The sequence below is a fragment of the Adelges cooleyi genome, unplaced genomic scaffold (assembly GCF_023614345.1).
Source record: "Adelges cooleyi isolate 19-005CV unplaced genomic scaffold, UGA_ACOO_1.1 ACOO_flye_CR_arks_rails_tigmint_CR_PRNA_796, whole genome shotgun sequence".
Lineage (NCBI taxonomy): Eukaryota > Metazoa > Arthropoda > Insecta > Hemiptera > Adelgidae > Adelges > Adelges cooleyi.
In genome coordinates this window covers 112,124-125,740 of record NW_026096509.1, presented here as the reverse complement: position 1 = coordinate 125,740, position 13,617 = coordinate 112,124, and the positions used below count along the sequence as shown (strand labels likewise).

General features: G+C 29.9%; 1 protein-coding gene across 1 annotated transcript; it reads right to left on the bottom strand.

Moving 5' to 3' along the window:
* Positions 1 to 883: 883 nt before the first annotated feature.
* LOC126845525 (uncharacterized) lies at positions 884 to 13,585 on the bottom strand. The gene is made up of 5 exons (XM_050584184.1): positions 13,449 to 13,585; positions 8,911 to 9,076; positions 8,251 to 8,407; positions 3,151 to 3,264; positions 884 to 892 (listed from the first exon to the last, which is right to left on the bottom strand). Exons 2-5 carry the CDS (start codon positions 9,033 to 9,035, stop codon positions 884 to 886), a joined length of 405 nt encoding a protein of 134 aa, XP_050440141.1. The 5' UTR covers positions 9,036 to 9,076; positions 13,449 to 13,585.
* Positions 13,586 to 13,617: the final 32 nt, after the last annotated feature.

The following is a 13,617-nucleotide window of genomic DNA, read 5'->3' as shown; positions in this document are numbered from 1 at the left end:
TCTTCACTAACTGATGAAAGCAATATGGCTTTCTTTTGAACTTCGTTTTCGATTCCGTTTGCCAGAAAAAAATTTGTCAGCTTAGATTCGAATATGGTCACGTCCATTCCAGGTTCAAATGTTCCGGATGTTCTAATTACTTGATTGAATTAAACGGTTTCTTTGGTTTCAACCATTTTTTAAAAACATTTTATTACAAATTCACTGAGCTTCTTAGACACGTAAATAATTTTAATTTACTTTTAATAGACAGTATGGTCTATGTGAGAAATAAAGAGTTTTCTTCGTCGCCAATTTGTTATACCTTAGCATGAAAGTAAAACACAATTAGATTAGTATAAATAATAATATTCGCTAATGTTTATTATGAAACCCAAATTACACGAATGACGAGTTGTGCCGGTGCAGCACCCGCGTATGGTAGACAATTCCCACCATATGTATTTATATAAACTGCTGATACGTAACATAAGTTGTTAAACCTAACCGATCAACTATACAGATCAATAGGTAAATTCGAATTTCACATGATAATGTCAAGTGATACATTTTTTTAACCGAAAATACAAATGGTTTGTAACAAATAGTTGTAGTTAGTGAAACAAAATTAAAAATATCTACCAGAGAAATGTAATTTTGTCAATCTGATCACACTGCAGCTCGCTTTTTCGCTTACTTTATTGCGATTACCTGACTATAATACATATTGTAATTAAATTCAACCAGCCTATATTATAAGTTTACACAAACTTTATTATTTTGGCGTGACGCTGCCTCTCATCTATTAATACTATATTACACATCACTTGTAAAATTAAAAAATGAGTAGTATTAAAAATTCTAAACTGGTTTGACTATATAATATAACAAAAAACATAATGTATTAAGTGTTCTGTCTTAATGACATAAAATACAATTAATTTAATTATGTAAAATAAGAACGATTTGTTAACCAAACCTAACTTAACCATTCTAACTAACCCTTTGGAAATCTTATACATTTTACTTTAGTAGAACAGGTTTCCTTTTACATGTATATTTAAATAAAGGCTTAAAAACATTTTCATATCAATTTAAGGTTTCAAAAATAGCGATCCCTACTTTTTTTTTTAAATATATCGATTTTGAATTGTAAAGGATGTTTCTAAAAAGTAAAAAAAAAATTGTTTTAATTGTTACGGTTTCTATTTAAATCGCCAAACGCAGTGGATAAAAAAAACTTGTTTTAATCCTTGGAAAATTTGCTATAAAATATATGTCATTTAATTTTAAGTGTCGGTAATTTATTTTTTTTTAAATTATGCTTCAAAAATAAAGTTGACTATTCAAAATATAATGTATTATTGTGCATTTTTCATATTTTTTGTCAATCAATATTCGTGTACATTTAAATGTGTATACATAAATAAAATCTACTGACCATCTTGTATAGAGTTCATCTTGAAAAAAAAACTAATTTTAATTTGCATTCAAACAAAATCAACAAAACTGGTTGAGTTTAATAGTAGTAATGCGCGATAACAAGTGGAAAATAACGACAGTCTTGAACTTTTACTTAATAATATAACAGGGTTTAGGTAAATGTAAAATGAAATAATTCCAATAACCATATCTATCAGTGTGCCCATTTTACAGATATTTAACAATATACGGTAATTTTGAGTTTTTTTATTTTACTATTTTGCTTCTGTGTTTGTGTATTAATGTTCCTATGTCGGTGAATTTTCCAATAACATATTCCACATAAACCATTTTGATATCGAGTACATAATAGTACATGCATGTAATATTAAGTACTGTAACATGCATGTCTACCAACAAAATAAATAATTACCGAATACCTAATTAAAGTTGTATTTTTTCATCTAGTCTATTCCAGCTATTTATTTCTACTTCTCAATGTTTGTTACCTTAATTTAATGTCTATGCAAATGCGGGTGACAGGTTAATTGTTTATAATTCCAATAGATATTATATCCTAATTCATCTTGAAAATTATTTTATAAAGATTTAGTGTTAGTGATAATACAATCTTAACAGAGTTCCCATATTGAGTGACTAAATAAACCGTGTAGAATATATTATTAAATACATATGGCGAGAGCTGTGGAAATAACATCCTGGCTGGCCAGCCACGTTGGTATTGGATTAGCTTTAATATGATTTATATAAGAATAATTCTGGGTACAAAAATTAACATTACATACTTTAAATTGAAAAGCATGTCGATTACAAGTTATTTTCCCACATATTATTGTGTGGTAAAATTTCAAGTATGTAAAATTGTTTATACGGTTGTGTGGTACTGATTTAGAGAAGTATTATTGTGTGGGCTCTTACTATTCGTCCTATGTTGTTCAATTCGATACGAAATCAAGAAATATAAAACGCTAAAAGCAATGGTAAATAATTGTGCGTTTTTTTGTACACAATACTTCAAGGGAGTAATTAGAGCCAAAAGACTAAGCTGGCTGGGTCACAAACTAAGGTGTAACATGATTGCAAAGGAGGTCCTAGGTTGGAGGCCCTTAGGCAGACCTAAGCAACGATGGTTTGATAAAGTCTAAAAGGATCTAACAACGCTAGGAGTTGAAAACTACAGGGAGGTAGCAATGGAAAGAGAGAAATGGAAGGAAGTGTGTGTTGCAGCAATGGGCCTGAACGGTCTCTGAAGCTGAAGAAAAAAAAAATACTTCAAAGTCATTTTTGTACTAACACATTTCATCGTACAAAAAATGTGTGTTCATAGGCCATTGTAAAGTATTATATTTTAGGAGTAATATGATAAATATTAATATATATTATAATAAAAATCGGAAAAGGAACTTTTAATTATATTGACGAACCAGTTATGTGGCAAATATTTTTTATTATTATTTTTCTAAAGTAGAAGCTAGTATAGCTTCAATATTCCTTTTAAATTTTAATGACAATATAAATAAATCTAAATGCAGTCACTCCGATTTAAACGCTTTATTATTTAACGATTTTTTCGAAGACTAAAGTACAAGCAACTATATTGAAATTAAAGAATAGTAAATCCCCCGAGTTTGATATGATAAAGTCAGAATTCTCAACTTTAAGGTTAGATTAACTTAAGTTTTAAAACAGGATATCACCCTAAAATATAAAACAATCTGTTGTTATTACAGCATTGAAAGCAGGTGGTATTATTAATAAAACCAATAATTGTTTTATTGCTTTGGTATCCTCAGTTTGCAAAATAATTGAGATACTTGAAAACAGCTTCAACGTCCATAAAACCTAAACAATTTCATTAATTGTAATACCAATACGATGATCATTTAATCGTGAACCACTCAATATCTCTATTAGGGTTTAATGAAAAATTAAACTATTTCTTTCATATTGTTTTATATAATGTGATCTCGATGTTTTACAATCTTTTTTATTTTTACCTCCCTCCAAAACTAATTATTATTATCCATTTAAAAAGATAATATAAAAATAATTAGTTTAGAAACGGGATAGGAACATAAAAATTTGTAGAAAATTGAGATCACAATACAAAACTATATAAAATAAAAAATGTTATTATTAATTAAAACCAGTGAGAAATTGAGTGACACATGATAATAAAAATTAACCTGTTTATAAAATTGTCAATGTTAGAGTTTCTCTTTTTTTGTTTCTGTGCATTTTTCATAAAAAAAATATTCTTAAGCTATCAATAATTATATAATTCCTTAACCCAAAACAGCTTTCAAAATCGAAATTTTAAGATTTTTCTTGTTTTTCCATAATACGAATACATTTTGACTTCAGAATTTTTTTTACACATGCTATAGGTATAAATATAAGTCCTATCATCAGAATAATTTTCAGATCTCAAGTCCTAAAAATGGGAAAAAACTAAACACCTTCCAGCCCCCCCCCCCCTCCCAGAGGTGAGTGCTTGTCGATATTTGGGTTTAAGGCCAAGTGTGAATGGAGTCATGCCTAGTTAATGTTCTATAGAAATTTCAACTATATCCGATTCTGGAGATCATATAGGCCTCTACCAAATTGTTACAGTGCCTTCTAGGGCTAAATTGAGAGACCCTGGACAGGTAATTACCCTGTATCTACCTTAAAATACTCCTAGAGACTCTTTATTAATTTGTATAACCGCCCAAAGAGCATAAGTTATTGATTAAAATATTTAAATTAAAAGAAAGCAATATGTATAAAATGTATATATTGTAGTTGTATAACTTATACAATTTTTTCTACGAGTAAAAACAATTATTTTCTTCTACTTTATTCACTTAAAAAAGACAAGGCAGTGAATACTAAAAATATGAGAAAAATAGAAAAATGAAAATATAATTAAAATAGGATTTAAACACAATTCTCATTCAAATATATAAAAATCGATTCCTACAATAACCTAGAAAAGAGGATGTTAAGCTCGAATATTAGTACAGAATAAGACCTAAAAAGTCAAAAAAGCTTCTATATGGGAACTAAATGAATAATTTTTTACTTGGTTATCAGAAAATTGATAAATTTAAAAAAATAAATACCCCTCTTAGAGAATATAGTAAATTGTATAACAAAAGACCAAAAATTTGAAATTTAAATTGTTCAAACTTGTTTACAAATTTTAAAAATCTGAAAATTAGAAGTGTAGGTACAGTTAAATTGAATTTTACTCGGTTAGGTCTATCATATTGGATGTTATGACATACGCTTTTGATCACGACATTAAAAACTAACTGCGTATTACAAAGCTATGTTTAGGGTATTACAAAATTATAAAGATTGACAAAAGTTTTAAATAAATGATACAAAATTTGTATTAGTTTAAAAAAAATTTACAACGTTAAAAATTTTTCAAAAAAACAATATTAGGTTTCTTAGAATAATAATACAAAATATAATTTCATTGAGTTAGGTATTATGTTAACTAATTTTTAGTTACAATATAAAACATTATTTGAAATGTCATTTGATAAATGTATTAGAAACTTTGTTGAATAGGGACCACATTTTTCTTTTTGGTCAAAAATTAAAGATGTTTAACATTATTTAAAATTGTAGTTATTTTTCATTTTTTAAAGTAATTGACATTTTTAAAAAAAATGTGCTGTAATTATTTTTTACTTTTTAGTTCACTTTTTACTATTTTTAGAAAAGCGTGTTTTTATAAATTTCTATTGTGCATGACGTGTTTATGTCTCGTGAGGCTAGATTTGTGAGAAAACGACATTAGGCACACGTCACATTTGTAAGGCTTTTCTTTAGTGTGCACACGTTTATGATCTGTGAGGTGGGAGTTTTGAGCGAATGATTTTAAACACACATCGCATATATAGGGCTTTTCACCCGTGTGCACGCGTTGGTGTTTTGTGAAGTTAGATATTTCTGAAAATGCCATTAAGCACACGTGACATTTATAGGGTTTTTCGCCAGTGTGCACACGTTTATGTTTTGTGAGTTTAAAGTTTTCAGCGAATGATTTTAAACACACGTTACAATTGTCAGGCTTTTCACCGGTATGCACTCGTTCGTGTTTCCTAAGCTTGGATTTTCGAGAAAATGACTTTGAGCACATATTACAATCATAGGGCTTTTCCCCGGTGTGCACACGTTTATGATTTATGAGGCCGGAGTTTTGAGCGAATGATTTTAAACACACGTTGCATTTGTAGGGCTTAATCCCAGTGTGCAAGTGTTTGTGTCTTGTGAGTTCGGATTTTTGAGCGAGTGATTTTAAACACACGTCACTAGGTCGAAGTCAACCTAGTGAATACTAGGTCCACTTCGACTTTGACAATGGTATTGTTGCACGATTCTTCGATACTTTAAACATAAAACATAATGTTAAAGGCTAAAAATGGAATATAAAATATCTACTACACCGCTTGAATATAAGCAATCAATATTAAAATAGAATTATGTTCTTAGTATTACCAGAAGAATTAATAAATTTGAAAATTAGTATTCAAAAATTAACTGGTCATAGCTCCAGCTATGTAGTATGTCTAACTTGTTATATTCAGTTTTAATTCCAAGTTAACTGGAGGATACAAAGACAGTTTTTTCAATGATGATTTACAAGTTGTTTCCGAAATTAAATATTTGTCCTTTCAACGTACGGATGGCTCTTGTGCATGCCCAATTCTTAGGCATATGTGCTTGATTTTTTTTCAACTGTCTACGAAGGCGCTTACAAGAGTAACGCATTTTTGTTATCTCGGAAGACGAAGTATAATTATATGATTATATGGTTGTTTACAATACCACAACGCTGGCTTTTCGAGTCAACTAAACTATACTTAACGGATTTATTAGTACGAGCTACACTCGAAATTATCACATTTAGTGCAAACTAATGCAGTTGTTATGGTGTTTCTAATGAGGAAGTTTATTGGAAACAGCTGTTTCTTTTTGGTCGAGACCGTCGGGTTATCGTTTTGTAAGACCGAAAGTTCTTGTAAATGTAATTGTACCTGAATGTCCGAATGGGTTATGTGCAAGTTCGTGAAGTTCTTTTATAATATACTTCTAACAAATATAACAATATTGAATCATTTTGCTGAACACAATACGTATTTTGTATCCAACTCAAATCTCTATTTATCATTAACATTGGTTTTGGAATGTCTCAAAAATTGTCCATACAAGATGTATGAAGAAATGTGTCATGAAATGGCTTAATCCTAATCATTAGTTTGTTCCAATAAAAAAGATAACAAAATCAATTAATAGCCATTTTCTCACCCTCCTGGCTTTTTCCAAGATATATGGCTGACCTTTTTAAGACACCAAATGTAATAGTGATAGGTATCGCTTGATAAAAGCGTCATTGGAATAGCATGCCAGTATTCTTTGCCAAAGGATCATTATTAGAAAAAAGAAGTTTAACTGATAGGTACTTAACTGGACTAAAAATTTAAATAGTACACCCCTTCCCTTCAAAATCAATAACAACATTTACATATTTTACTACTTAAAATTACACAACTATACAACTTAAGAATAATCGAGTTTGTACGGAATATTCATTAGATATAGAACTAAAAATACAAGTAAACTAACCTAAAAAAATAAAAATACAGTCATTTAGATGGGTTAAAAACGTTTTTATATATTTCTCTTTTTAGGGTGTAATGAGAGGACTAAAGATTTAATAATATAAAGGTTTTTTTTTTAAATTTTTTAGTTCAAATAAAATAACAAAAAAAATATTAAATCACACTCTTGCCGTATTTATTTTCCAAGTTCAAAGTGTCCAGGTATCTAAAGGTAGCATAATAACTAAAAACCCCGCAAAAAAACAAGAGGCAATAAACTATTAATACCACACGCAGTAAACCTTAGTAATAATCATTTAAATATCATAAATACAATTTATACTAACAATCACATTTCAAAAGTTTTTTTCTATTTATAATTTAGGATTAGAAAAACTAACAAAATAACGCACAAATTATGATTGAAAAAAGATCAAATATACTAATATCTAACATGTCTTAACATAAAATATAGTACAATACTGTACCAGCACTGTATCAGGTCAGACTTTTGAAAAAAATATTTAGAGTAGAAACCTCAAACAGAGGGTTTGTACACATTTGTGTCATCATAGGTGTGTTTTTAAAAAAAAACTTTAATTACACGTCACTTGTGTACGGCTTGCCTAGTGTGCTTGCGTTCATGTTTTGTGAGGTGGGATTTTTGAACGAATGGCTTTAAACACACCGCACACTTGTAGGGCTTTTCACCAGTATGCACGCGTTTGTGAACAACAAGATTGCTTTTTCGAACAAATGACTTTAAACACACCGCACAATTGTAGGGCTTTTCCCCAGTGTGCACGCGTTCATGATTTGTGAGATTAGATTTAACAGCGAATGTCTTTAAGCACACCGCACACTTATAGGGCTTTTCCCCAGTGTGCACGCGTTCATGATTTGTGAGCGTGAATTTAACAGCGAATGACTTTAAGCACACGTCACATTTGTAAGGCTTTTCTTTAGTGTGCATACGTTTATGATCTGTGAGTTCGGATTTTTGAGCGAGTGATTTTAAACACACGTTGCATTTGTAGGGCTTAATCCCAGTGTGCAAGCGTTGGTGTCTTGTGAGGCTGGATTTGTGAGAATACGACAATACGCACAAATTACATTTATAATGATTTTCCCCAGTGTGCACGCGTTTTTTATGGGTTGATAAGTGTGCACTATGTGAATGTGTAATGTGTCGGGCAACTTTTTTTTTTGTAGAAAATGTTTTTTTGCATACATCGCAGACAAACGGCTGTATCTCGTCCATGATATAGTTTGTTGTTGGCACATCCATAAGAACACTTTTTTCAACTTCAATCACAGACTCGAAACAATGTCCATTCACTAGGTCCACTTCGACTTTGACAATGGTATTGTTGCACGATTCTTCGATACTTTAAACATAAAACATACTGTTAAAGGCTAAAAATGGAATATAAAATATCTATTACACCGCTTGAATATGAGCAATCAATATTAAAATAGAATTATGTTCTTAGTATTACCAGAAGAATTAATAAATTTGAAAATTAGTATTCAAAAACTAACTGGTCATAGAAATAACTCCAAAAAAAAAGAAAACATATTTTGTTAATAGGCCATTTTACTACGCTCGTTTAATTTACAGAAAATTGTACTCAGTAAGGCAATAACAGTTTTAGAAAAAGATTGGAAGTAATAGAAATGTTTGTTGGCGAATAAAATTGTGCATAGCTAAAAAGTAAAGAAGGAAATATTGATACTAAAAACTGTACGACTTCCTATTCTGTGGATTAGATATGGGACTAAAAATTATAGGATTTTTAGGTATGATCAAATATTATAATTTATTAACAACAAATTATATTATATAAACATTATTTAAATCCAAACTTATTGATATTGAAATCTAAATCACCTCTTGTATAATTCTTTAATAATATTCGGTTTTGTTTCTTCTACTAATGCTCCAGTAATTTGCTCTTTCGTATCCTCATCTTCTTCCTCTATTTTGATAACAACTTCACTGCAATAATCATCCATTTTAATTCTGATGCTTAGCTGGTTTCTCACGACTTTGAATTCTAAAACACAAATCACAATTTCAAAAATTAGTAAAAGAACTTATAATTAATTAATAAAAATGTCTTTAGCTTGAGGTTAAACATATTCAAATGAAACATGAGGGTAGACATATGTTTTATTTAAAAAAACCGAGAAGTTTTACCAGCGAATGACATCATTAGAAACATGCCTATACTTATCTCGTATTAAGGGACAATAACTACATTTTCGGAAAATTTATTAATTAGATATAGCATGTAAAAAAATAACCCATACTCTTCATAATTCTACCTCATCACTGTTTTACCCCACCATCAAAATATAATTCAATTTTTCTCTTAACAATGTGGTAATATTGTGTTTAATTATTGATATTGTATATATATATAAATATATATATTATTCTTCCCTTCCGATACGGCGATCCGTGCCGTCTTTGATAAACAATATTGGAATTTACCCAGTTGTCAGTAGCGTTGACGTTATTCTCGGGTTACCGCGAGACCTTTTTAATTGTAATATTGGTCAACTACTTACAATAAAGTTTAACGTGTTTTTTTTTAACAACTGTGTTTATACAAACATTAACCTAATTTTCCTCTACCACATTTACCTGCTTGCCTACCACTCAGACCTACAACAATAATACATTCAAAATATTTAATATTTCTGTTGACCATAGATTATATTTGTTAAGAAAATAAATTTACTAGTAAGCATATAAAAAATGATAACTCAATAAAAATTAATACATCACAATCCTGATTTAGTAAAAAAGGAATACAATTTTTAGTATGGAACATGCTAATTTGCTAACATTGCGATACTTAAGTAGCGCGCCTACTTTAAATATATAATCACATCTTATTGCCATCGAAATAATAACGAGTCGTCGTCGTCATGCAAATAATTGGTCAGAACATATGCTGCTAACTAGCAGTCGTAACAATTGGTGTACAATGTTCTTATGAATATTATAAACCTAATGAATTGTCTAGATTGGTAACAAGATATCAAAATGTAGAAAGCTTTTAGAGAAACTATAGAACAATTGAACAGTATATCAATAATAAATTATAATCACTAATTGTAATTATTAGAAGTCTCAATTAACAAAATTATTACTTATGTGGTGTTTTACAATTTATCAATTTTCATTCTAAATGTTTTTTATAAGTTCAACAAGTCAGTTTAAATTAAAATAAAGTAGAGAAATCTGTTCCCTAATATAGCAGTAGACTAGTGTTATCATCCTCATAGCCGTCGAAAGCGCTTCTCACTCTGTAAGTGTATACTTCTAAAACGACTGTACGCTAACCATTTGAATTGTTTAAAAAATCCATATTAAATCTGTAAGCTGTAGGTTACTTAATAATTTCTTAAGACAAATAATCCAATAAAAACAGTGATAATCCATTTTTTATGGATGGTTTTCAAGATAATATGAATTTTTAAAAAATCACAAAGTAGGTTCACGTTTTGTCGCACAAGCTATCAAATCCAAGTATTTGAATAAAATTATATCACAATAAAAAATAATTTCTCAAAAATCAGTTTATAGAAAAATATTTGAATGTTTACATAGGAAAAGGATGGTGGCATCTGTTACACCGAAAGGCTGTTAAATAGCGTTTTCATCCCTACGGCCGTTGACACACCTCAGTCTATAAGTCTAAACTTTACACAAGTACAATTCATTAAATTGTTTTAAAAATCATTATTAAACCCGTAAACTCTGTAGTTTATTTTAAAATAAATAAAATAGGAGTAAATCGTAATTCATGATAAAGTTAATACCGGTACTTACGTTTACAGAGCTAATTTGAGACCCTCAGATTTACAGACCACACAGCACAGCGCTGATCTAGAATGTTTTTTGGTAAAAACGCACAATGAATAATAACTTTTTTAAGAAAACCTTAAGTGACGTTGTCTTAATATAAAGCATAAACATATACTGCATGACTCATAATGAACGATACACATACAAACTAGAGTGCACTATCACAGAACAGTCTACAACATGTGATAACAGCGACGACTGCGGTCCGCGATGGTCGGCTGGAGGTAGAACGCAGTGAAGGTATCATATAAAACATGATAACTCGATATAAATTAATATATCACAATCCTGATTTAGTAAAAAAGGAATAACATTTTTAGCATGGACATGCTTTAGCCTTAGCCCCCCAGCCCGAAAACGACCCTAACTTGCGATACTTAAGTAGCGCGCCTATTTTAAATATATAATCACATCTTATTGCCATCGAAATAATAACGAGCCGCCGCACAGTGGGCAAAAAAGCTGATTTAGGCGGACAAAAGTCATTCTCAGAATTGTTCTCCATTTAATGCTAGTTGTTTTTTTTGTATAGTTGTGAAACCCAGAAACAGCATAGCTCCTGTTGAAAATGTATTCATAATTATTAATATGTGACGGTTTTGAGACATGGTTGAACAAATTGATATTATCTCGCATTGTTATCAGCGTCAATTCTGTTGCTTATCAGTTGTAATAATTATTACAACTACAACAATTTTGAAGTTAAATATCATTTTCAAAATTTAATTTTGTTTAAAAATGATTTTTTTAAGTTCGCCAAAACTAACAAAATCTCACAGAACACGTTATTTCTTATTTAAACTGAATTTTTCGTGAAACAATCAAAATATAAGGAAGTATCCACTGTATAAAAAAATCTGAAAGAATTAAAAAAAAACTGTCGTCCCCGCCGGATAAATGGTGTTCCAAATTTGGAAAATTTTAATACAAATTAAAACAATCTGGCTGAAATTTAGTCAATTACTTTTTAAACAAAATGAGTATCAGATTCATGTTGCTCACACACAGAACTGGAATGGTAAGGTCAAATTCATGAGTTTTAAGGTTCCTTGCAATTTTTCTATGTTCAAAACATGTTTTCAAAATAGTCTACTTTCAATTTTTGCCTTATATAACTTTTAACATTCAATTTATTACACAGCCCCCTGTTTTTGGGCCTCCACTTTAAAGACTCTATTTAATCTCATTTTGCGAAAAATGAGAATAAAACACTGGGCAAATGTATGCAAAAGAAATGGTAATATTTAAATACTAGATTAAATTTCCTTTAAAACCATACAATGCTCATTGCGCCACTCTTCACCCCTTTTATACTTTTTTTCTTCTAAGGTTACGAAACAAAAATAACAAGACAATTTTTTGAAAATTTTCTTTAATTTTTATTCGTACTTATCTTGCTTGAAAGCATTCATATCAAAATTTTACTCCTTAAATATAACTATTTTAAAAATAACTTCAAAATTGTCCACTCTATGTCCTACAGAATCCATCACCCTATTATGTATAATTACTTATTAAAAGAAGTATTCCTTGATGTAGTTAGTACAGTAAATGAACTCGGTATCACATTTGATCGGGAACTTAACTTCCATGACCATATTGAAAAATCTTGCTGTAAGGCGCTAAAGACACTTGGGTTCGTAAAGAGAGTTTCCACGGAATTAAACTTGTTAGCTCCGTTAAAATCTTTGTACTGTGCTCTTGTTCGATCTATTCTAAAGTATGCTGTGGGACCCTAATACCGTAATTGCTAAAAACCAGATAGAGAGGGTCCAACGGAAATTCTTGTATTTTGCTGCCAGGGTACTCCATATTGCTCACTGACCACACGACTATGAGCCAGTATTAAATAAACTTGGGTTAGCAACACTAGCTGATAGGCGTATTTCTGCTAGTCAAGACTTTTTGAGAAAGCTTATGGATGGATCTATTGATTGTCCTGATTTATTAAGTGAACTCAACTTCAAAGTCCATAACTTCCATTCTAGATCACCATATCCTTTCTTTGTACCGATTTGCAACACTAATTATTCATATAATAGACCTATTTTCAAGATATTGCGCATTGCAAATGTGAACATCTCCACCTTCACTTTTGTATAGCTTGTTAAATTAAATAACTATATATGTATTTCTGTGTCTACAAAAATTGTACTTTGGGCCACGGCCTGTTTTGTAAAATAAATAAAATAAAAAATTATCACTAATTGTAATTATTAGAACTCTCAATTAACAAAATTATTACTTATGTGGTGTTTTACAATTTATCAATTTTCATTTTAAATGTTTTTTTTAAGTTCAGCAAGTCAATTTACATTAAAATAAAGTAGAGAAATCTGTTCCCTAATATAGCAGTAAACTAGTGTTATCATCCTTATAGCCGTCGATAGCGCTTCTCACTCTGTAAGTATATACGTCTAAAACGACTGTACGCTAACCATTTGAATTGCTTAAAAAATCCATATTAAATTTGTAAACTGTAGGTTACTTAATCATTTCTTAATACAAATAAAACTATCAAATCAATGATAATATTACTAGATACTTACAGTAACACAATTACAACGAGACTACTAACTACTTGCAAATGCTCTTCTTCTTTGGGATATAACAACAGGTAGAAAATTACACACTCAATGTTTTATATGTATTGGAGAAACTAAACAAATGTACTTATTTATTCAAATCTGATTAGAAAGGATTTTTTAGTCAGATTGC

Coding starts and splice junctions, on each gene's coding strand:
- LOC126845525 (XM_050584184.1), bottom strand. CDS start 9,035: ATGGATGATTATTGCAGTGAAGTTGTTATCAAAATAGAGGAAGAAGAT. Junction 8,408..8,910: donor ATTAAAGAATTATACAAGAG/GTGATTTAGATT, acceptor TTATGTTTAAAG/TATCGAAGAATCGTGCAACA. Junction 3,265..8,250: donor TACAGCCGTTTGTCTGCGAT/GTATGCAAAAAA, acceptor GAAATTGTTTAG/GTTTTATGGACGTTGAAGCT.